This window comes from Callorhinus ursinus, unplaced genomic scaffold (genome assembly GCF_003265705.2).
Source record: "Callorhinus ursinus isolate GAN/ISIS: 27379988/994484 unplaced genomic scaffold, GSC_fseal_2.0 scaffold83, whole genome shotgun sequence".
NCBI lineage: Eukaryota > Metazoa > Chordata > Mammalia > Carnivora > Otariidae > Callorhinus > Callorhinus ursinus.
The window spans coordinates 3305654-3329920 of NW_027397145.1; the positions used below are offsets into that span (position 1 = coordinate 3305654).

General features: G+C 46.6%; 1 protein-coding gene across 2 annotated transcripts in view; it reads left to right on the top strand.

Moving 5' to 3' along the window:
* Positions 1–24267, top strand: part of SPOCK1 (SPARC (osteonectin), cwcv and kazal like domains proteoglycan 1) — a 603296-nt gene that overhangs the window by 310148 nt on the left and 268881 nt on the right. The window contains exon 1 of one of the 2 annotated variants that reach the window (XM_073887824.1): positions 22045–22078. The exons of the other annotated variant lie outside the window; for it this stretch is intronic. Within the exon in view, the coding sequence (XP_073743925.1) occupies positions 22060–22078 (19 nt within the window). The 5' untranslated portion in view covers positions 22045–22059. Of the gene's footprint in view, positions 1–22044; positions 22079–24267 lie in introns of those variants that run through there. 2 annotated transcript variants of the gene reach the window in all.

A 24267-nucleotide genomic window follows, 5' to 3' on the forward strand; every position in this document is an offset into this window, starting at 1 on the left:
GAAGTAAGCATAGGGGGGCCCTGGGGTAGGGGCTGAGTGAATCCTGAGGGTTCTTCAATATCTGCTGGTACCTAATAGTGATGTTGATGGTGAGAGCTAACAGCTCTTGAGCAGGTGCAGTGTGCCGTCATTCTGCCCACCCTTGTGCACATGACCTTATTATCACAATTACCTCTGTGAGGTACTTTTCCTAGCCCCTTTTTATGGTGAGTCTTATAACAAGTAACTCGGTCAAGGCCACCCAGCTAGAAAGTGGCCGAGATAGAACCCCCGAGCACAGGTCTCTGCTGTGTCCGAAGCCTGTGTTCTTGACGGCTTTGGTCTTCACCTCCTCCTGCTCTGTTGGCATACCAGTGTTTCGGGGTGGGCTGGGGAGGGGAGGGTGGCCACATTTAGCAACCCCTGCCTTTCCTGCGTGTGGCTCTTGGGCCGAGTTGGTTGAACTGTTTCAGTATAGAGTCCTGCAGAGGGTTTGAGCATGAAGGGCTTTCATGCTCTTGGAAGAGAATGGTACTTCATCTCTCCAAGAATACCTTTAGAAGCACAAACAGGAACCAAGAAAATGAAGTGAACTGTTTTACACTTGAAATGCTCCATGTGTGAGCGAGTGCCTATTAAATTGGGCTGGGTCTGTGCTCCTGGCCCCCTATGATTGGGGCCTTTAAAACCTGCAGGGGTGAGCTGGTTAATTGTCTTCTCGGGCTGTTGCAGCTCTGTGGGAGAGGATAGGGGTCTCATGCCGCCTGCACATTTCTCTGTGGACTTTCCTCTCATTTTAAATAGGCAGCAGTAACGATTTTATTATATTTAAGGGTAGCGGAGAAAAGAAAGCTGGGCTGAGATTTAGAAGACTCCATGAAGGGATATGTGTGCGATAACTGTTCTATTAGGCTTAGCAGAGACAATTTCCGAACCTCAGCTTGCTGCTTCCAGGGTGATTGGTGATGCCTTTTCAAGTTTCTTGCTGGCTCTCAAATCTGTAGGTAGATGGGTGCTTTGGGACTCAGATATGAACTGGCCTTGTGGTTTTTATACCAGCTGCTTTTCCTAGCTAAAATTCTTCAAGGATTTCTATTTGGTTATTTCCTCCTTACCACCAAAATTTTGCAGTCTGCACTTTGAAAGCATGTCACTTATTCCAAGGAAAAATGTAGCTAAATACACAGTAAATCACATGTAGTCCTATAGCCTGCTTATATTGTAAGCAGTCCCCTGTCCACTAAGTAGCTCACCATTTTCCAGATTTGTATTGGAGACATCCAGCAGTGGGCTGCATTTCCCTGTGATTTCTCTTCCCCAATTAGCTTGTAGCCAAGTTCCAATAATATATTAAGCCGAGAGCTTTTCTTGTTAATTTCCCCATAGAAATGATGTGGCAAAGCTACAGGGAGGCTGAACTTAGCCTACAAACATTGCTGAGCTGTACTGTTCTTCCTTTCAAATCATCACTTGCTCCCTTGGAGAATAGCTTTGTTTAGCATCTGGAAAGATGTTGAGTGTTACGGAAGTTGGAAACTTTGTGGCATTATTAGTTAGGGGAAACACTTCTGGAGTTAACTTCCCAAAGTGACTCTTGCAACTTACTATCCAATAGGTGAGTAACAGGAAGGTAGTTCAGACTTCTTGAGATTCAACTTTTGCATGAACCAAAGTGACTCAGTACATTATAAATTGGTGTCCATGGATGTCCTTATCTTCATGGGTTTTAGATCACTGTTCAGATGTCCCCTAGCAGACAGGCATTCTGAGCTCTGGCAGGCAGGGCCGGCCAGCTTAGAATTCATGTTTTTAGATCATCACCTTTGCTTGTACAACTTGAATGTTAGAGCAATTTTTTGAGGTTGCAGTGCATCCTCCCCTCCCCCCCCGCTCATTATTTCATAAACACATGTGATAAAATGAGAATAACGGTGTTGAAGTTCAGGTCTCAGGAATGTGGAGATAACATCAGGAATCATTAAGCATGCCCCAAATGGCAAATCATTAGTCTCAAATGGACGGACATTGGAATTAAGACAGTCAACTGGGTATTCAATTGTGAGGAAAAAGGGAATTAAAGGGCATGTATGAACCTCTGCAAATATGTCATCAAAGATGGTGTTTAAAAATGATGTCATTAAGAACTTCATGTTGCTTTTCATTCTTTAGGAATAGGCCCTCCCCCAACCCCTACAACATGGAAATCTGTTGTTTAGCCATCATGCTTTTAATTTTTTCTTTCCACAGTATCGCACATTATGTACCACTTACTGGGCTGCCCTTGCTTATAGAGGCTGCCCTTTTAATTTGTCATCAGAATGTCATTTTTCTTCTCACGCTGAAGTCATAAATCTCATTAGCAGTCATGATTGGGAGGAAAATTGAGAAATTAATCAGTGGAGATGGTTGTTTCCCCCGTTTCCATCCCCCGTCCCTTCCTGACCAGGCTTGACTTCCTCTCCCTGCTTCATTTCTCTCCATAACACTTAGGCTTAATAAACTATCCATTATACTTACCATTTGCCATCTTTCTGCTGCAAGTAGAATATTAGCTCCATGAAGCTAAGAATTTTTGTCTGTTTCTTAGTCTATACCAGTATTTCTAACCATTTTTCCCCATTATCACTCCCCTAAAGAGACTTTGTAGACTCTTTGCTCCTAATTGCCCCCCCTCCATGAAATTTCGATAACACAAATATACCATGAATCTGTGTAGTGTATGTATATCTGTGATTTATATGTAACAAGAGTAAGATGTTTCTTAATCCCTCAAAAATCAGTTTCACCTCTTGAAGAGAACAGTGGCCCTTTTGAGAATGCACATTGTAGCTCTAAGCCAACAGGAGTGCCTGGAGCAGAGCTGGTGCTTAGTAAGTTTCCAAGTATCTCTTTCTAAAATTTCACCCCTCTTTTTTTTTGTTGCGGTACAAATGTTGGCTGGGCCTTTGACAGGTATGTGAAGGAAGTCCTTCCTATAGTTGTATCAAGTCCTCATTCTTCTTTTTTTGTTTTTAAAGATTTTATTTATTTATTTGACAGAGAGACACAGCCAGAGAGGGAACACAAACAGGGGGAGTGGGAGAGGGAGAAGCAGGCTCCTCATTGAGCAGGGAACCCGATGAGGGGCTTGATCCCAGGACCCTGGGATCATGACCCAAGCTGGAGGCAGACGCCCCACGACTGAGCCACCCAGGCGCCCCTCCTCATTCTTCTTTTAAGAGGCTGTGATCATTCAAGAGAGGGAATGCTTTAATTGACAGTCTTATTTAAACCCGTAGATGATTCTCGGGGCGGCTGGGTGGCTCAGTTGGTTAAGCGGCTGCCTTCGGCTCAGGTTATGATCCCAGGATCCTGGGATCAAGCCCCGCATCGGGCTCCCTGCCCTGTGGGAAGCCTGCTTCTCCCTCTCGCACTCCCCCTGCTTATGTTCCTTCTCTGGCTGTGTCTCTCTGTCAAATAAATAAATAAAGTCTAAAAACAAAACAAAACAAAACCTGTAGATGATTCTCCTTGATAATTAGTGCATAAACTGAAAGCTAGTGCACACATTTATAAATGCTCTTACTGGCTCCTGGCATGAGCTCTGTTCCCACTTAAGCTGTGGTACCAAAACTCACCTGTTTGGTGACAAGAGTCCCCCAGCACTATTTTGTGGGGTCCTGGTGGTGGCCTTACCCCAACAGAGGTTTTCCACAAGTACTCCTGAAGCAGAGGTGGGAACCAACCAGAAGCAATTCAGCAAATCTGCTCAGTATGCCCTGGATTTACCCAGGCACCTTGCATGTTATCAGATCACTTGATAATCTGCCACCTCTCCTACGTCTTTCCCAATAGCCTATGCATATGGCATGATAAAACCCAGCAGTTTCTCTTGCATTAAATAAAACAAGGAAACTGGAGGTGTCATGCTGTCCTGTGTGATTGGAATAGTAACAGAAGCAACACAATTAGTATGTGTCCTTTAAGATGCCAAGGAATAGAAGACCCTCTCAGACTAGAGTCTGCGGCTTTCCCATCTGACACAGACAGACCCAGTGCCTGAAGCCTTGTGAAGGGGTGGGTGCTGCTTCCCTTGCGATGTCTCAGGAGAAATAACTGGCTGTGTGCATTCCCAGAAGGAGAGGCATTCATTCATCATTTTAGGTAGCTTTGTTTCTCCATAGAAATATTTCAGATGCTAATTTCCTTGGGAGAGGAGATTGACATTCATGCTTACTTTTATACCAACAATTACTCAGAAATATGAATATTCATGTCAATAGAATGAATTTAATTATAGTCTAAGAAAATATAATGAATGGTTCTGATAGTCTGATCCTCGTGGCTATGGTAATAAAGTTAAGTTCCTCAAATTGGGATCTATTCTTGTCTCAGTCATTGATTGAGAATGGAAAGGCTTTGAATTTTTTTGTTTTGATTCCCTGAAATGAGACCTAAGTATGTCTTATAAGGCTGCCTTGTAACAATTCTCATTTTGGTGGGGTTAGTGATGTTACATCTTTTGGAGTTTTGTTACCGCCAGAGGTACCTGTAAGTTTCTACTGTTAGCCTGGACTTTTAAAACATGAGGCCATGTACGCATCTTGGTAACTGTAACTGATGGGTCATTTTTCCTTATGATGGGTAGAAGTTAAAAAGATTTGATTTTTGGAAGGTGTTGAACTTAGACATTTAAAACCGAAATTTCCAAGGCAACAGGCTATTTGAAGGAAACGTATGGTGAATCCTTTTTATAATTGAGTGCCTCTCCGTGTATATATTTCTACACAGTTATGTGGGATTTATATTCCAATTTTTCTTTTTATTTTTTTAAGGATTTTATTTATTTATTTGAGAGAGCGAGAGACTGAGCATGCAAGCAAGGGGAGGGGCAGAGGGAGAGAGAGAATCCCAAGTAGACTCCGCATGGAGCGCAGAGCCAGACATGGGGCTGGATCTCATGACCCTCAGACTATGACCTGAGCCAAAATCAAGAGTCAGATACTTAACCGACTGAGCCACCCAGGCGTCCCCATATCCTGGTTTTTCTTAACGGGAGGGATACCCATCTAAGCAGATGTGATTTTGTGGTCCCTGTTACTGTGGCTGTTGTTTTCATTGTAGCAGCGTGTTAATTTAAGTGAGTCATTTTAACAGAGAACAAGTGCAAAAATGCCTTAAAAGCATGGAAAATAAATCAAACATCTTGATAATATACAAAATTGGGAGACTTTTTACATGAATTTCATTTGCATGTTACTCTTTTCTACTTTGTGACACAGCTGCGGATTCCACATGGGGACTGGCAACACTGACTTACTGGCTCACTCCGTTACTTGCTCCCTTATTTTCCTAGGTACCTGCTGTGTGCTGGTCCCTCTGCAAGGTGCTGGGGGTGCTGGAGAGAACCTGACTCAGTCCTGGCTTTCAGTGTCCTCACAGTTTGAGAGTGGAGACTGTGACTAAGTCTCATAATGACAGTAGGAGGCAGTAGATTCACAGTGGGTAGGAGACTAGATTTAGGTCTCAGCCCTCCATGACCTTGGCCAAATGACTTACATATATCCTTTGTGGCTTAGTTTATTCATCTGTAAATTAGGGGTAAAAATAGTACCAACTTCATAGGGTTCCTTGAGGATTAAGTGATGCTAATCCGTGGCACCTGGTCATGACTAGAAAATGATGATCCCTCCAATAAATGCTCAGACATGTGCCACAGAGAATGACTCACAGTGCATCTGGGGACATGCCACCAGGCAGGGCAGCTCGAGGGAAAGAGTCACTTGTGTATCCAGAGGAGAAAGATGGGAAGGGCATTTTCTTTTTCTGCAGAACTTGACAGAATAGTGCTTTTGAGGAATGTGGACTTGTTGGTATGGGATGTGTAGGGCGTGATTTTGAAGTCATCTGATGCTGCTCTGTGCTGCTGTCTTTGTAGCCCTCTTTCTCTGTCCCCCTAAACCGTGGCATGTGAGGTTATCTGCCATGAACCAGACGGGGAGCTCATCCAGGGCTGGGACCCTTGCTTCCTAAGCACTTATCACAGGGCCCCGTGCTTGACAGACATTTGTTGAATGAATGAATGAATGAATGCGTGCTTAGATCATGATGAGGTGTAGAATGTTAAGTAAAGGCACTGTGCCAGTTACTGTTTTTCCACATCTATGTTCCTGGTAATAAGGTATATTTTTTCATGGAATTTGACCCGGGGTTTTGTTTGGCAGTATTTTGAGCTTCTATTCATTTGGAGAAGGAAAGGCATGATGCTTAATTGGTGTAATTTTACCTTCATGAATTCAGAAATGCAATTTCTAGAATAATGAGTTCTCCTTTTAGAAAGAAACGTAGATTTGCAGAAATGCCAATTCCTGGCTCATTAGGCCTGGCCTAGCTAGCTCTGGAGCTGCATGACTCTCCCTGGGGCTGGCCGAGTCAAATTTGGGGATCCTCTCACATTTTGCAGTCCCTGCTGCCCCCAATCAGCTCTACCTCTCACAAGTAAGAGTTAATATTTAATGAAAGGACCTTTGAGACTTCTACTGCCAGAATCCTGCTTGCTTACCATTCTGCAAATAATTTTGGATGAGTGGTTTTTATAATCTTACCATCATTATTCCTGTTCACACAAAGAACACAGTGTATTTATGTAAACAGGCCACTGGACAAATTGATGGGGTGATGATAGCATTTGCTGGGTGCAAATTTGTCAGTAGTCATCTATTTGGAGAGTTCCCAGGTGAGCTTGAAGGGGAGACAGCTTTGAATCAAGCAGGTTTCTTCTCACATGCCTCCTTAAGATTCCTCCCACGCAGGGATTGCAAAGGGGGGGCGGTGCATTGGAGACAACCCTGAATTTTCTGACTGCCCCACCTGTGACCCCCTTGGAGGAGGCCGGGGCACTGCTTTTTTCCTTGTTGATGTGATTTTGGTCTTTCCATGCCTGCCCCTGCCCAGGTGTCTGATGGCTGGGGTCTTGTTCCTGACTTTGGGCAGTGCTGTCTGGGCTCCCCCATCCCTTCTTCTGATGTGGTATCAGATGAGGAGCACCTCCTGCGCCCGTCCGGGGCCACCTGTCCTGTGTGTGTCAGAGGTAGAGAAAGAGTCTGGCTGGCCCCTCTAGGACTTCATCCTGGGAGCTTGCTTCTGCTTTGTCCTGGGACGGAGACTCATGGCTCCTGCTTTAGATGTAGCTGAGTCACACAACTTGTCAGTTTTCCCTGCAAGGCTTGGAGAAAATTGAGTCCCTCCAGAAGGAATTAAATGAGTGGTGTTATGATTTTGTTTAATTCATGTGTTTTCTGGGATTCCCAGTTCAAATATTTGTTAGCTTGGAAAAAAAAACCCACTAATTTCTCAGCTTTACCAATTACTTGTTTAAGTGAGAACAGTGCTGTTGTGCAGTGGGCCATTAGTTGGATGACTTGTAATACCAGAGAACCACGTGTTAGGGCTGGACGTAAGACCTTCTCCTTCTGGAACTTGATGGCTTGGTCATCTTCTGCATATCCCTTCTGCTGTTGATCTCTGTTCCCTTAGAAAGGGCCCCGTCCTTTGTGCAGGGGGATGTCACCATCTGCTTGCTCGACTGGCCATTGAGAGAACAAGATTTGTGTTCCTCTTCTCATTAACAAGCTGTGTTACCTTAAACAAATCACATCCCTCTGACAGGTTTCAGTTTTCCCAGGCAAAGATGATGATGAAGGTAAGGGATCAGGTTTCATCTTGAACCCTGACAAGTTAGAAATGGATCTGGGGTCATAAGTCAGTGGAGAAGGAATCTGTGATCGATTAGTGATGTCTGGCACAGGTAAGGAAAGGGTGAGTGGTGGCATCCCTCAGGAGGGTACTGCCAGAGCCCCTTCTATTTGTGATGTTCCCCCTGTGTATAGTGGCATTGAAGCCATAGGATAGTACCTGTATGATGGGACAGCATAGACGGTAGGAGTGGGGGTGGACCCTTCCACCTGGTGTATCCCAGCTCCCCCGCGGATGAGCTCTGACACATCAGACGATTTACTTAACCTCTCTTAGCTGTGCTTTCCTCATCAGCAAAAGGGAAATGCTATAGTCCCTACCTCAGAGGAAGGTTATGAGGATTGGGTCAGGTGTTTTCAGGACTTTGCGTAGCAGGTGATCAATAACAATGTGGTTGAGGTGTTAATACTGATAGAAGAATTATGGCCAGTACTTTCTCCCGTACCAGTGGCTGACCGCCAGACAGCCCTTGTTTCTGCACCACAGAGGATCTGCCCACGTCACGGTTGTGAATGAGGACTTCGGAGCAGTGCAGAGGTAGGTTATGGCCCAATCCTGGCAGGAAATCCCATTTTTACAGTCACTTGTGAGATAGAAGCCAAGTTTTTATAGATGGAAATATCTGTAAACCTTAGGCCTGGGTGGTGGAGGGTGTTGTCCGAGGTTACTGGGTGAGATGAGGGCAAGGTGGATTCTATCCTGAAATTCTAGCATGTCCTTGACCTCTGTCTCTCTCCCATGGGCTGATAGGTGCCCAGCCTGGTGGCCCCTGCCAGGAGGGGAGATGCTGCTCAGTGGGATGGGTGCTCAGTCAGGGCTCTCACAGTGATTGGCTCTGGGGAGCGATTTGAAGGGAAGCCAAGTGCTGCTTTGTAGTCATTGGAAGCATATTTATTTATTCATTATGTTTGAGAAGAGCCTCTAGTCCCGGAAAGAAATGCTTCAGTCAACTGAGTTTTATTTTCTTTGTCGGTTTATCTTGATTCCCTGTGGCTTCCTATAGGCTTCCTGTCATTTCTCCCTTCCCAGCCTCTTCTCAGCTCCATTCCTGCAGAATGAGGCCCTCAGAATCTCGCCTCCCTCCCTCTGGACTCCCTTTCCCTGACCTCAAGCCTCCAGACTCCTGCCTGATGCCTCTTCTCAAAACATGCCTCTGACCACAGCATGACTCTGATTAAAATTTGGCCCCCACGGCCTCCTCATTCTCCTGCAACAGGCCCTAGGACAGCCCCTCCTGAGCTGCACTCCCCAGGCCTTTGCCTGTACCCCCTCTCCCCTTGGAGCACCTTTTCCCATCCTCTCCTTTACTTGTGGTTTCCTTTTATCTGGAAAGACAGTCCACATGTCACCATTCTGAAGGCTTCCCCAAAGATGGCTTCACAACCTCCTCATCCTTGACCCTTGACCCTTGACCCCTCCAGGCAGAATTGGGCTGGGCTTTGGTCTCCTGGACTCCTTGCTCTTGTTCCTTACTTGTTTCTTTTACTGAAGTATTCCTTAAAGGAAATAATGCTGTATTGTGCAATTCTTTAATCCCTCTCACTAGCGTAGTGCCTTCCTGGAGCAAGTATTGAATCCATGTCTGAAGGTCCAACTATAAACATCTGATTATCTTGGGGTCCTTGTGAGATCGTGTCAATTAGGGTCTGCATCTGAGAGCTGAGAATACAGAGGCCGGAGAGGCTGAGTTGTCTACAAGCCTGGCTAGTCATTGATAGGGTTGGGATTTGAATATGGGGTATGAGATTTCAGATCCCCTGCCTCTTAGGCTGTGGTGAATGAAAGTCACAAATGGTGACCGGTCTTTGTCCAAGGTGGTCTTCACTCGCCAGATGCATTGCCTGTCTGAGTCCTTGTCGTTGAGGATCTACCATCTCAGTGCCCCACCCCCCGCTATGCCCTGGATTGGGCCTCTGCTCTGCCACTTTTTGACCTTGGGACAGATGCTGAGCTCTTTAAATCGCAATTTCTTTATCGCTAGAATAGGTAGTTTTATGTTTCGAACAACTTGTAACTAGCCTAATGTCTGGGGTTTCACTTACAAATGAACCCTCATGCACCAGATCAGAAATGTGCAGTCTCCCCAGAGATTCTCTGTGGCTTCTGTATCTGCAAAGTTTTACTAACTGGAGCCTTAGAGAACTGCCGACCATACCACCCCATGGTGGAGAAACGGGAGCCATATGGTTGGGAGGTGTGGGGGTGTGGCCTGAAGCAGCCTTCCACAAACCTTACATCCCTTTGAAGTCTTAGGTTTCATCTTTAAAAATACATACGCATTTTGAATTCTTTGTCTTAATCTGTCAGTGTTTATCTTGGTATGAAAATAGATGAAATGACCACCCACTATAATCTATCTGCATTCCACAATGGAATGCTCTAGTTTCCACGGCACACTAGCTCTGGTGGGGCTCTAGCTTTCTCTCTTGTCCCGGAGCGCTTGGTTGATGTGAGTCCTCTCCAGGTGACAGGGGGAAGTTGGATCTTGGGGGGTCTCCAGAGCACGGTGTCCCTCCTGCTGACCAGGAGACCAGACCTTGCTGGAGGCTGAGTTCTCTCAGGGCATGAGGTTGCTTAGAGAAGACAGCTGGTGTCTTTATCCAGGGGAAAGCAGATTCTTGACATTAAGTTGGAAGAGATTTACTTGTTCTCTGTGGAGGTAAAAATAGGTTCCTCATGGGTCCTAGATGAGAAAGCCTATGAAAAGCTTGGTTCTTGGCACATAGTAAATGGTCAAAGATGTTTTGTCCCATTGAAATTGAAGACCTTGCCACCGATCCCTCCCAGCCCATATTTATCCATTACTTTCTGTAGGCAAGGATTTGTCTTTCATTTGCAAGAATCATTGATTGTTGATGCTTTAGTACATGGTATTCCTTTGGTCTGCATCTAAATGAGGAGTAAATATTTATTTTTCCCTTGGATATGTTGAGTTTCCTTTCTTAAATGAGGAGTAGGACTTGCTAATTAAAATATGTATTTGCCTAGGAATGCAATATTTCTACAACAGAACGATCATGATTTAATGTGCTATAAATTTTGCTTCCTATCATCTCTTAATCAGATCCCGACTACCTTAAAAATTCAGCTCAAGTTCAGTCTCTTGATGTCCTCAGGCCCCACTAAGCTCTCCTTCCACGCTCGTTAGACCTCATCTTTGGGATCCTGAAACTGGCACTTGGCGTGTGAGGCATTGTTTTCGTTGACCTTTTTTATGCCTTTTTATTACTGTTTGTCCTAATTGGTGTGAGGGTGTAGACCACAGCCATCAGTAAATGCTTAGTCAGTCGTTGAACTTTTTGTTGTTGTTGAGTGCCCAATGTGCAGAAAGTGTGCAGGACTCTGTGGGAATCATGGTGTGATAGATAAACATGATCTTTCTGAATGAAGGATGAAACTGATGGCTCTATGAGGGGACGCTCAGCCCTCTAGAAACGACGGAAGTTTCTGGTGTTGGAGCGGTCCTGACTGTGCTTGGGTGGTGGTGGTGTGGAGGGGCCTTGGGTGACTTTCACACAGTCCTGGGTTGGAATCCTAGCTCCACCACTTACCAGCTCTGTGATCTTGGCCAACGTTTCCTCTCTGACCTTGCGTTTTTTTCACTCGTAAAATAGAAATAAAACTGATCTTTCCTTCATAGTTGGAAGAGATGAGGATAACAGAGTGCCTGGTTCATAGCAGTGAATACTAGTAATTTGTTAACTATTTACTATCATTTCAAAATACATCTGTTCCTGTTCCTATTATATACGGTAGACTCTGGGCTACGTGATTGGCTAAGTATTGGGGAGTACGTGCATATGGTGACAAAGGTTCTTGCTCTTACTAAAGAGCTTTGGTAGCAGTTTTCTTGGTCTGAGTCATCTAGTCCTGGTATAAAATAAATGCTGATGTGAATGAGTGGTTGTATATTACACATGTGGCTCCCCCCCCGCCCCAGAATATTCTGTTGACATTATTACTGCTTTGAGATGAGGATGAGTTAAAATAATGGCACCAGAACAAGGTTTGGTCTGCCCTTGCTGCATCGAGAAACACCTCAGATGACAGAGGTCACCATCATTACAGTAAAAACCACTCCCCACCAGGTGTGTGTTGCACCCTCGAAATGGAGCCTTGCTCACACTCCCTGGAACAGGCACTGTTGCCCCATTTCACAGATGAGGAACTGGGGACCCGCCAAGGTTACTGATGTAGCTGAGGGTGTGTGGTCAATGAGAGGTGAAGGTAGGACTCGAACCAGGTTTCCTCCTTCCCGAATCTAGTCCTCTCCTGAGTATACGGCACCTGGGAACTCAGAAGCAGGTGCTGGCCTCTCACCCACTTGTGTGACATGCCTTGCTCATCCATTTCCTCTTCTGCAAGATGAGAGCTAGGACCTATGTGATGGAGGTTTGGTGGAGATGAAATGACAGAATGTAATGGCTCTGTGCAGAGCGCAGCTCATAGATTCCGAACATGAGCCATTGGTGGTACGGGTGTCACTGTTGTACAGAGACTCTCGGGGGCCACCTGGGTGCAGAGCCTGTGTCTGCAACTTGTTGTGCATCCACAGGTTAGCTACCCATTCTGGCTAAGCCTCAGTGTCCTCCTGAGTAAAATGGGACAGTCATCATGTACACATGCAGTCTGAATAGCAGGTGCTCATGGAGGTTAGTGATCACTCTGACAGCGATGCTTGATGATTTTGGACTTCAACTCTCTTCCCTCATCCAAAACGAACCCCACGACTGTGTGCCTCAGATCAGCACCTTTTATGCTCTCTGACTCTTGAATTAACTGGCTCCTGCCTGATCCTGCAAGGACCCTCAGTGAGGTGCAGAGGCCATGGCCGGGCCTTGAAGCCAGGATTCATTGCCTGACCTCCCCCTGACCTGGCTCAGCACTCACCTCCCAAATGGTAGCAGCTAGAGTCTGGAAGGTCAAAGGCAGAGTATGGGGCTGTGGAGGTCTCCCCGCACTTTCCTCCTTCAGCAGACTGTGGGCTGACCACCACCTGGAGCTGTTACCCATGTGCAAGACGCCAGGCCTCTGACCTCGTCCACTGAAGGGAAGCTCAGCTGCTGGGGAAGCAAATCTGGCAACACACATAATACGAGTTTAGGAAATGGTAGCAATGTAGTCCTAAAGGGCTAAGACTCCTTGCCCCTGGCTCAGGGCTTCTTCTGTGTCAGTCGTGGATCAAACAGGTGACCACATGGTGCCTTTACCTGAGCACGATGAGATTGTTAATTAGGCACCAGGCAAGCCATTCAGGCCAAGGTTGATGACGGGGTCCGGCAGCCTCCTTGCTGAACCCGCACAGTGCCTGGCCCTGAGTGTATGTTCAGTATATCATTGTTGCGTTGAAGAAAATGAACCCTGAAAGATTGTTGTTCGAAGGGATGCTAGGAAATGCATCATCATCATTGCATGTGCTCCAGTTAGTTTATTGCATCCTTACTCCATGCCAGGCACCATGCCAAACACTTCCTGTGAACTCTCCCTGATTCTTAGCCACACCCCTACTGAGGTGAGCACATTCTCACTCTCGTCCCCACACTCACACCTGGGGGGCTCGGTCTCAGGTGCGGAGAGACTTGACCAAGGTCACACAGCTCAAGGTAGCTGAGGTGGAAATCAGAGATGTATTTAACTAGGAAGACCTTGCTCTTAATGAATATGCTGAAATGTGACCCGGGGTAATGGGACCTCACGTGTAGGGGTGATAGACCCTTACATCTCTGGGCCTCGCTTTCCTTATCTTTGAAGAAATAGTGCAGAGCTGGGGCTCAGAAGGTCCCTTCCAGAGCTGTCATGCTTGGTCTGCTTTGCCTCTGGGCGTCCGGTGTGCCCGGGACGGGGCTGAGCTCACGTCCCTGCTGCGGAGGCTCTCCGGTGTGAAGGGAACTGCACTTCCACGTCGCTTTGGCTCACTGGCAAGAATCCCAGCGAGTGGGCTTGGAAACAGAGTACTCAGGGAAATAGAAGGTAAATAGAAGGTAGAATGAGCCCACTCTCCAGTCACACCACGCAGGCCAGGCTTATCGGCCGGTCTGGGTCTGGATATCTCTTAAGTGGCCTGAAATGGGACTGGGGGAGTACAAATAAGGCAATGAGGAGGTGAGAGCCGTAACATGGAGCCCTGGGCACCTCTCCCCCGCCTCCTCCCCCCGCTGCTCCTGGGCACCTCACCCAGTGGTTGACTCACGTCGAAGAGCAAAGCTCTGGGACTCTCGGTGAGGACCTAACCAGCTAAAGGCTGGCCTTAACCTCCCCAAAGGCCCCCTCCTCCCAGACTGGGTGCCAGCCTGTATCATAACTGAGTCTTAGATCCGCTTTCCTCTCCTGCACCTCCCTGAGATCCTAAACAGAGCTGCTGGGAGGCTCCAAAGAAGAGAATGACACAACTCTTAAAACTGATCATTTGAAAGTGTTTCAGAAATAAGTGCAAATGGCTCAGTGTTAATTCTCCAAAAATTAAGATGGGATAATGCTGCCAGAATCCCCTGGTGAAGTCGTGTCCTCAGCCTTGAAAATAACGGGAAAGCTGGGGACCGTGTCTTTAGATCATCCCATTTTCAGTGTTTCTTTGAGATAAAGTAAGAGAAAACTTGGCTCAGTTGCTATTGCGTGTGTGTGTGTGTGTGTGTGTGTGTGTGTGTGCGCGCGCGCGTGCGCGTGAAAGAAGAAGGGAACTGTACACAACATGGAATGAAATTGAAACTCACTTAACTGATATACACCTGGCATCTCGCATCACTCTGCTTAATTGTCCTATGTATAACAAGGTGGAAGTGTCACCTGAAAATGCTATGGAATTGGAAATGCATGGAGAAAAACCGGCTACCCTGGATCATAGATTTGGTTCCAAGCTCTTTCGGTTCCTGGCTTTGTAACAAAAAATCAATATCAACTCTCACTGGGTTGGCAAGTACACAAGTTTGAAAAGGCTACAGTGGAACATTGAAATTCCTAAAAGTGCTTGAGTCTTAATGCCCAAGAACATAAAATATGGATTTATGGCATTTAGTGTTTGGAAGAGTTCATATTTCCCTGCATTTCTTGTGGTTTCTTATTTGTGTACAAAGTGTATCATATGCACCTTTTAAAACTTGATCCCCGTGATTGCATGCTCACTGACCACACGAATCAATTTTTCACCTTCTAATATAACTTTCCTGGACATTCTCAGGCTGGAAGGTGGGCTGCTTGTTTTGTATCTCATGACTGACACTGGGTTGAACTCTCAGGGGGCCCATCATGGAAGCAAAGTACAGTCCTGCAATATGTGGTTCCTCTGATTCAGTCAAGCCCGGTATTTTCTCATCTGTCACGCAAGCCACTCTTGTGGTTCTGGGCTCCACAGTTTATGAAAATGGTTTCACGTTTGCCGCTGATGGTAATGTTGTCTGCTTCCAACTTTGGGGAGGATATTTACAGTGTTTCTATCAGTTTGAGTCTTATCAGGGCAAAATCAAAGTACCTCCATATCTGCTTTTAGAAGCAATTCATGTAGAGTGCGCGGGTCATGCCATGCTGGCTGTGATGCAGCCTGGCTATTTAGGGCTTTGGCAGCCTTAATAGCTTTGAATTACCTAATGGAAAATATATTTTGGAAATAGGAAATAGTAAGCACTTTTTTTGAGTAATTCTTACCATGGTGTGGGATTTGATAGTCAACAGGAGAAAAAGTTGTTGATTCCACATTTGGGAGATGACATAGGGTTTTTTTTTTGTTGTTGTTGTTGTTGTTGTTGTTTTAAACTGGCTCATCGGGTTGAAGGGAGGAAATACTATGCTCTTCGGATTTTCAGGACAACCTTATGAAATCAATATTATCACCCCCGGTTTGTGAATGAGGGAGTGGAGGTGGGAGGGTCAGAGAACTCGGGAAGGGAGGCTGGACCTCACGCTTGGGCAGAACCACCTCCACCAGTGGAATTCTGTGTGGTTCTGTTTCACATAGAGAAGAGGCTTTCTGGATGGCATAGTTCTGTTGGGGAAGCCGAACGGAGTGTCTTCCACCTTTGGGTGTGTGACCTGGAAGTTGTCTCCACCCCTCTTGAGCTTCATCTCTGCATCTCATGAAAATGGGGACAGTATCCCCAAATGACATGGTTGTCCATATTAATGATACTAGGATAGGACAAAATTATTACTAGGGCCATGTCCAGAGAGCTCCATGCTCTCCTCGCTACCAAAGAGAACGCTGTAATTGCTGACCCCATTTTTTTCTCCCCGCCCCCTTCTTTGAAAATAGAGGGGAAATGTTTTCCTGGTGGGAAGAGAGGCTAAGCCAGTCAAATAATTAGGGGCAAAGAAATAAGAGACATTTAGATGGAGAGTGAATGAGGGATTTTGGGGGCGTGCACTTAATGAGGCCAGCTCTACTTTGGGAAGAAGAATCAGTGGGGGAGAGGAAGGGGTTTTGATCAAAGTTGCGGGGACTGTATATTTAGATCCTTTCGAATGCCATTTGGAGACATTTGAGGATGAAATTCCTTTTTTAAAGTTAAATGAATGAGCTGTGCTCTGATTTTGAGCCATGCAGGACTTCAGATTCATCGAGTATGGTAACAGCTAAAAATAATAATTGCAGGAGTAAATCACAGCAACCACAGTCAACATTTCTGGAGCCTATGCTGGGCAGGCCCGGGGCTGAGCCCTTCAGGTGTGTCATCACATTGGATCCCCCGACAGCCCCAGGAAGCATCTAGCACAGGGCCCAGCACTGCTCTTGTGCCCCCTTTCCTCCGCCCAGAGTCACAGCCGGGTTAGCCGCTGCCTCCCCTTCCCTGCCCCTGCCGCAGGCTGTCGGTTCCCTGGCCTGCGGGTGAGGCCTCCCCTGACCATCTCACGCTGGGCCAGTAGGAACCCAGGTGACCGGTTGGGCTGCGCACGAGCAGCCAGGGCAAACCCAGGGCCGGTCTGCAATGGAGTGGCACAGCCAAAGCCTAGAGCTCTTCCCTGACAGTTAAAAACAATTTTGATCGGAGACCATGAAGGAAATCGATGTGCACCTGTAAATCATTTACTCACCATCCTTTATACTTGTAAATCAAGAGAATGCTGGAGCTGGTGTTGGGGTTCCAATTTAGAATAGGCCCCGTTGGAAGGGCTCTCTGCTTGTGGGCCTGCCCCTGGCCTGCAGGGGCCATTCCTGGGGAGTGTGGGACGGCAGTGGCCTGGGCAGAAGGACAGGCGTGGAACGGGCTCGCCAGTAGGCCCCCCTCGGTGTTCTCAAGCTGGACGCCAGAGAACCTGGACGAGAGGAGACTGAATCTGAGATCAGTGTCACTTAGGACAAAGGACTATACACCTTGATGGGGGGCATTTGAGGATTAAATACAACAACCCAAGTGTATTACAGAAGATGTTGCCTGACATATAGTTAATGCTTAATAAATGGCAGCTCTGATGATATTTATATGACGTTTCTCTTGCTTATAATAATTATACTGGTTGTAACACAGTAAAAGCAATTTTAACTTGTTGGATTATATTAGCATTTCCTGATCGTGTCTGTTAACTTCCATATCATCACAGCTCAGGGAGCCATTGGGTTAGACAGGTGAGCAGAGACCCAGAGGGGCGAGTCATTTGCCCCACGCATCCCAGCTGGGAAACAACAGGACCCAGAATTCAACTGAGTGCTGCTTGGGTTTCACCGACAACTTGTGTGCGGAGTAATGGAATAATGTCTCGCAGTTTGGCTTTTCCAGGTAGCAGGGACTCTTGCAAGCATCTTGCTGTGTTTGCCAGGCCCGTGCAGTTTTTGGAAGGCCTTGTGGGGACACACGGCAGAGCTCACTGTGGGCCTTCTGGGGGAGGGGGGGAAGGTAGGAGCCCCCGTGCGAGAAGCTTCAGGGGCTGGACCAGATTTCTCAGGGCATTCCAAGGGCTTTGTGTTTGCCTTCTCAGGAACCCCTTCCTTGAAACTCACCCTAACGATGCTCTGACTTAGGGGTTCTTAATTGGCTCCTTGGAATCTGTCGCCATCTGGCAGCCTTAACGAGGATGTTCAGTGGGTTTTTGAACACCACCAGTGGTTTCCTCTAGAGATACTGAAAAAGATGGTACATGCTGAATTTTCTCTCCCATTGCCGTGAGGCAGATTGTGGTGAGGTTGGGCGTGTGTTTCCTGTCTGCCTGCCTGGGTCCTCATCCCCGCTTCGCTTGTAGAATAGTTGACCTTGGGCGCTGTGCGTTAACCTCTCTGGGCATGTCGGTGTTCTCTTGCGTCCAGTGGTGCCTCTGACAGTGCCCGTGTCCTGGGGGCGCCGGGGAGGCCCGGATGAGCGAGAACCACACCAGACACATGTGAGTGCGCTGCAGAGCTTATGCACGAGCGATCTGTTTCCTCTAATGTCACTGTGTCTCTTTCCAGAGACAAGCTGGGCCGGCCGGGCACAGAGATGGTACTCACTCCGTGTCTGGCGAGCCCGTGAGGAGTGATGTTTGGCCTTCAGCAATGGCTGTGACCGGAGGAGCATCTTCCCTAAAACGGAGGTCAGGAAGCCACGTGGGCAGGTCCAGTTGCCACCCCGTTCCTGCTCTCCCTCCCCTGCCCCGCCGCGGGGGGCTCATCATTGCCAAAGCCTGAGCTCCTTCGTGTCATGGAGTCCTAGACATGAAAGCCCCTGCCAGCTGTGCAGCTCAGTCTCTTGTTTCCTGTGCCCTGTTGACTAGTCCCTGCTTTTGAATGCATTCAGGGCTGGGGACCTCACTACTCACAAGGCAGGCAACTCTCTGAGACAAGGGTGCCTTCCTGTCCCTGAGATGTGTAGGCTCCCCCACAGCATCCCCTCATGTGGGTTTGCTCTTTTCCTTGCAACTATGCAGAATAAAACCCAGACCTCCCTCTGCCCCATCACAACCCTCAAAGAATTCAGATTGGGCCAAGTTAGTGCTTGTGCGGAGTATGGTGCTAAGTGCAGGCAGCCTGGTGGTGAAGGAAAGAGGACACCCCAATCGTTCTTGGGAAGCCTGCAGGCAGAGTGGAGAGACCCAGGTCAAAAAGCCAAAGTGGAATTAAATTCGAGAAAACTGTTGTGAAATAAAAACAAACAAAAACAAGTGGAGTACTGTGAGAGGAATAGATCATCTTCTTCCGAGTCTTAGATTCTCTCTTCTTACGAGGGAATGTTTCAGCTCTATCTTGTTGGCCAGGAGGGAGGCAGCAAGGGAGACACTGGTCTTGTAGAGGAAGCAACCTGTGCCTGGGGCCCAGGGCTGGGAACCGGCTGAGTGTGTTTGAGGAATGGAGGCGGTGCTCTGAGAACACAGAGTGAGAGACCCTGGGGGCAGATGAGCTTGCATGGGTTGGCAGAGGCCTGTTGGGATTTGGGCTTTACTACCAAGGCAGTAGGGAGCCCTGAGAGGGTGTTAAACAGACTCTGGCTGTAGGATGGAGACTGGATTTGGGGAGACTGGGTAGTGACAGAAGGTAAGGAGTGGGAGGCAGGGTTCATTGCCGTATTGCTGGCGAGTAGACAGATGATGGCCCTGGGACGGAGCCCTGGGTGTGCGGGCGGCGGGGGAGAATTGGGGATATGTTTTAAAGGTAGAGTCTATGGTACAGCCTGATGGGTTGAGAGATGAGAGAAGAGAGGTGACATCAAGGGTGGCTCCTAGATTGCTACCTTAGCTGTGACTTGGGGGATGGTGCCATTTATTGATGACTCTTGGAAGCCAATCAGTACGTTTCCCTTTTGTCAGTCTGCTGCCTTGCTTCTCTGGGAGAAAATGCAGGCTAGGGATTTCTCCCAGTCACAGTGAGGGATGCATGAAGGTCTGAAGGTCTTGTTGGATCAAGTTTACAAAAATCTCTGCTTTTTTTTTTTGCTGCTCTTTTCAAAACTGTTATGCTACTGGCTGGGCATTACTAATGATTTTACAGATAAAATTAAAAATATTAGCATCTGACATTTATCAAGCCAGTGCTACAGACTTGGTAGGCATATTAATTGGTGCCTTATCAGGAGTCAAGAGAAAAGGGTAATTATTTCCATTTTACAGAGGAACAAACCAAGGTTTTGGTTGGTTCATTAACCGTCCAAGGCCACCAAAGCAAACTCATAGTCCAGGATTGAAATCCAGATCTGTCAGCATCCAGAGCCTAGGCTTTTACCCAATAGGCAGACTTATTTCCCATGTTGCCTGAGTTTGATGTTCTGGAAGAATTCAACATCCCCCCTCTCTTGGGAAGGGGGAGGCACATCTTTAATCCACATTACTTAAGGGGGATTTTCCATAATGTCCCTCCAGTTAGCCTGATTAATTTTTGAAGGAGAGACAGTTGGGCAAGAATGACATCACTCCTGATGTGAGTAGTTTCTTGTTTACACATGCAACGTTAGAAAGCACCATGTAAATCAAAAAGGTGTGAGCCAGGTAGAGTAAATAATTTTTGTTGACGACTTGGTGAGATACTTTAAATTCATTTAAGCAGCATCGTATGCAAAAGTCTTAAGGATTAGAGAAGAGAGAATGATTTTCTCATTTAGCTAAAGCATGCATTACCCTTCAGGTAAACATGGTAATGCCATCCTGAGGAAAAAAGGGTAAATAGCAGTAATGATAAGGAAATCATACGCTGAACATCAGCAATTAGAAGCAGCTCCCGGGACTTCCCTAGGGAGGAAACGAGAAGATGCTCAGGCCTGGGATCCCTTTTATTGCTCTTTTTTTACTTCAAGAGTAAATCTCCTGCAGTTTGCCTCGCCACCTTGATTTTGGGAAATGTTCTCCTCCGAGGCAGGGGAGCGATAGTGAGTCTGTCATTTATGGTACTAGATTAGCCACCACGTGCCCTCCATCATGGGGCCGAGCAATGACTCGGGGTCACCAGATCATTCCTGGACTGTCAGTGGTCAAGACCAGGAAAGTGTTCAAAGTTTATCAGCCGTGTCCAGGGTGTTAGTTACAAAATTTGGGGAATAAAAAACAGAATGTTATCAGTTAGTTATTTGTTAAACCAAGGTAATCATTAGCCTAAATGAAGTTTCCATTTAGGGTAATGTACTCATTAGGCATAAAATGGCTCGAAAAGCTTAACTATCATCATTTCTTAGAATAACTCAAACCTTGGCTAAGGTGGTTGACTTTCACCCTTGTGCAACAAGCAATCAGCATTTAATTAGTCGAGCACTTTGATTTGTTGATTAGGGTGCATTCAGGACGTGAATATGGATGACGTTCTTTAAGCAAGATCAGCCTTTGCTTTTCTGAAACTACTTGTCCAGTGAGTTTCAAAGCCTCACAATGAATATGGATGTTAGTGATTATTTATAGAATAACTCTTCTGTTCCCATCCTTAGCCTTTACAGAGTTATTTTTGAGTTTACTGTGACCTGATTTTTAATTCAAGGAAAAGAATGCTTTGTTATTTTTCTTTGCTGAATCTGAGCTTCTCACATGAAGGCGGTGTCTCAGCCTGTGAACGTCTAACTTATTTACAAATGGAGGAAATTATTTTTGAACTCAAATCAAGCCTCTAAGTGTTGTTCAACACAGTTGTTACTCACTGCTTCTCCTGGAGGCATTTCTGTATGCTGGGAACACCAAGAAATTGATGTGTCATGTACATTTGTGTATGTATACTCTTGTCTGCATCTGTATCAGGAGGCATAAAATCAGGTCTCAAGTGGAGCTGAATCCTAGCTCATCCTAAGCTGGAGTCTGGCTTCTCTGGTTTGTCACACTGCCTGATGCCTTCTGGTTTTCTCTCTGATTCCCAGTACAAGAACAGCAGTGAGATAGAAGTGTCTGTTAGCAGTATATTCACATGATAGGTACTTTGTCCAGACGGTGTACGAACAGACAACCGTACCTTCCCTCCCTGCTTCTTTCTTCATTTCACTTTGTTCTCTTCACAATTCTGTGACTTGCTTTTCCTGTGTTGTGATGGGAAGTCCTGCAGATTTGCCGCTGCCTCACGAGTCTGGGCCGTCATTAGAGGCTGAGTCATAAGAACGGGATCAGGATTATTTCGAAATGCTTGCATCTGGTGACACAGCCACGTTCTGCTCACATGACTGGCAGCGTATTGTGCCTGGAAGCCTTGAGCGCCCTGGGGCGTTGGGGTGTTCAGGAGATGTTGTAGAAGCTGTGGGCGGGGAGCTGGCCCCCGGGAGCCATGTCAGGGACCTCAGTTGTGTTGAGAGGTGTGTGGCCTCCTGTGATGCAGAGAGAGAAAGAGAAAGAGGAGGGGGAGGGGCAGTGGGAGAGAGAGTCTCATGCCGACACCACGCCCAGCATGGAGCCCAACCTGGTTCTCAACCTCATGACCTTGAGATCATGACCTGAGCTGAAATCAGGAGTCAGATGCTTAACTACCTGAGGCACCCAGGCACCCCTCCTGGGATGCAGTTTCCATCTATATGTGAGTCACATGGGTTTTCTCTCTTTGTTTTCCCATCTATGGAATGGACCTGGCTTTATTTATAACACAGCTTCTTTAGAGCTGAGGGAGAGTCGATGGTAGGAAAAATGAGAAAAAGGAGAGAGAGAGAGAGAGAGAGAGAGACAGTGTGTACCATTTACCATCATAGTCTTTATCCAAATTGGGATTAAGCAGCCTTTCTCAAGGGGGTACAGAGTTACCTTTTTTCTCCCTTTCCATTTTTCTAGGGAAAAGCTTGTATTGCCTTACTTGTCCAAATGAAGTGTGCACATGAGGTATTTTCAAATGTTAACATTGCTCTTGGCACCAGGGCCTGGATTATATCCCAAATGTGGCATCTCTGGGACTTAGTTAATAAGATTCTGTTTATATCAGCAGGAAGAATATTAAAATTCTCCCAAAACAGCTTGAAATGTTACAGTGGCTTTGTTTCTGAGGTATAACAGAAATGAAGCACATTATTAATTTAGAAACAGCTAGGTGGAGCCGCCTTCCACCCCCCCCCCCTTAGAATTAAGTGATGAGAATGGGCATTTGTGAAATTGACTGAGTGCTCTTTGGGGGATGCTTATTAAAATCCTAACATCGTTCCAGAGTTTTGTAGCACAGTCATTATTGGCTGTAATCTTATTAGGACTGTTTTGTTTTGTAATCACCGTTTCGTCTGTGGGGCCCCTACAAGAGCACCTTATTTCTCTGCTGGTCCAGCCGTCCTGGTCTCTTTTGTTCTGATGAATGAATACCTCTTCTTCCTTTCAGTCAGATCGGTCACTCGCTCTCTCACTTGGTGTGGGGCATTGTCTTGCTGATGTCTTTTTCCCTTTCTGGGCCAACTCAAGAAGACAGTTGCCTTGAGGTTCGCATTGTTCTCCCTTTAATTTTTTTCCAGAAAAACTACATTCTAAAGATGCCAGGGGACAGAGGCCCTGCTGCATGGTAAAGCAGAACAGGGCTTGATAAATAGATCCAGTTTTGATCCATAGTTTTACCATCTTAACCCCTCATTTCCTATTCACAGTGTTGTAAACAGAGACCCCCTGACATCTTCAGTTCTAGGTTGAAATTCTGAGCTGGGGAGGCTTTCTGACGACTCTGCTTCCTTGTTTGTCAAAGAAGGATTTGTTGATCCATCCATGTAGTCATCCATTTGTGCATTGAGTAGCTAAGAGCCTACTATGTGCCAAACACTTTTGGGGATCTATGCGTATTGCAGTAAACAGACAGAAATGCCTGTCTTCGTGGGGCTTAGTTTCTGGTGAGGGGGGCAGTCAAGAATCAAGCTTATTAAGTAAAATGTAGAGTCTGTTCAGTGTAAGTGCCAAAGAAACAAACAAGGCAGGGAAAGAGAGTGCGAAGTGGAGAGTTGCTATTTTATTTTGGGAGAACTGACATTCCATTAGGACCAGGGAAGGCCTCCTGGAGAAGGTGACGATGAGGAAAATGCTGACAGAAGTGGAATTGTGTGCAAGGACCACTGGGGAGGAAGGGGGTGGGCAGCAGGGACGAAGTCCCAGAGGAGGGGTGTGCCCATCTTGTCTGGGGAATGGCAGGGGCATCTGGAGGAATGTGAACAGGGGGCAGAATATCAGGAAGTAAAAATAGGGAGGTGGTGTAGTAAGGACTTTGACTTAACGCCGAAGAGGGTCACGGGGCAGAGCCAGGGAGACCGTCTCGGAGACTGTTGGTGACGGCCCGTTCCAGGGTGGTGGTAGCAAGGGCAGAAGGATGCATTTGGATTCTGGCTCTGTTTTGGTGGATGTGCTGACAGACTGTGATGGGGGAAGGCCATGGGAGGAGCTGGTTTGCCGGGGAAGGTCAGTTCACTTTGGGACATGTTAGAAGTCTAGCTGTTGATTTTTGGATACATTGGTCTGAATATCTGGGAGGGATCCAGACTGGAAATGTCATCAGCCTGTACTTGGTGTTTAAAATCCTGAGACTGGATGAGATCACTGTGGGGGGGTGTATAAGCAGAAGGGCAAAGAGGTTTGATGACTAGGACTAATGCCTCAGATCTCCAACATGCAGAAGCTGGGAAAATGAGCAGGAAGTACTAAAAGGCCAGGAGGGAATTTCTAGAAACAAGGTGGAGAACCAGAACAGTGTGTTGTCCTGGACCCGGGTTATGAAAGTGTGAAGGAAGAGGGAGATATCGGCAGGATTACTTG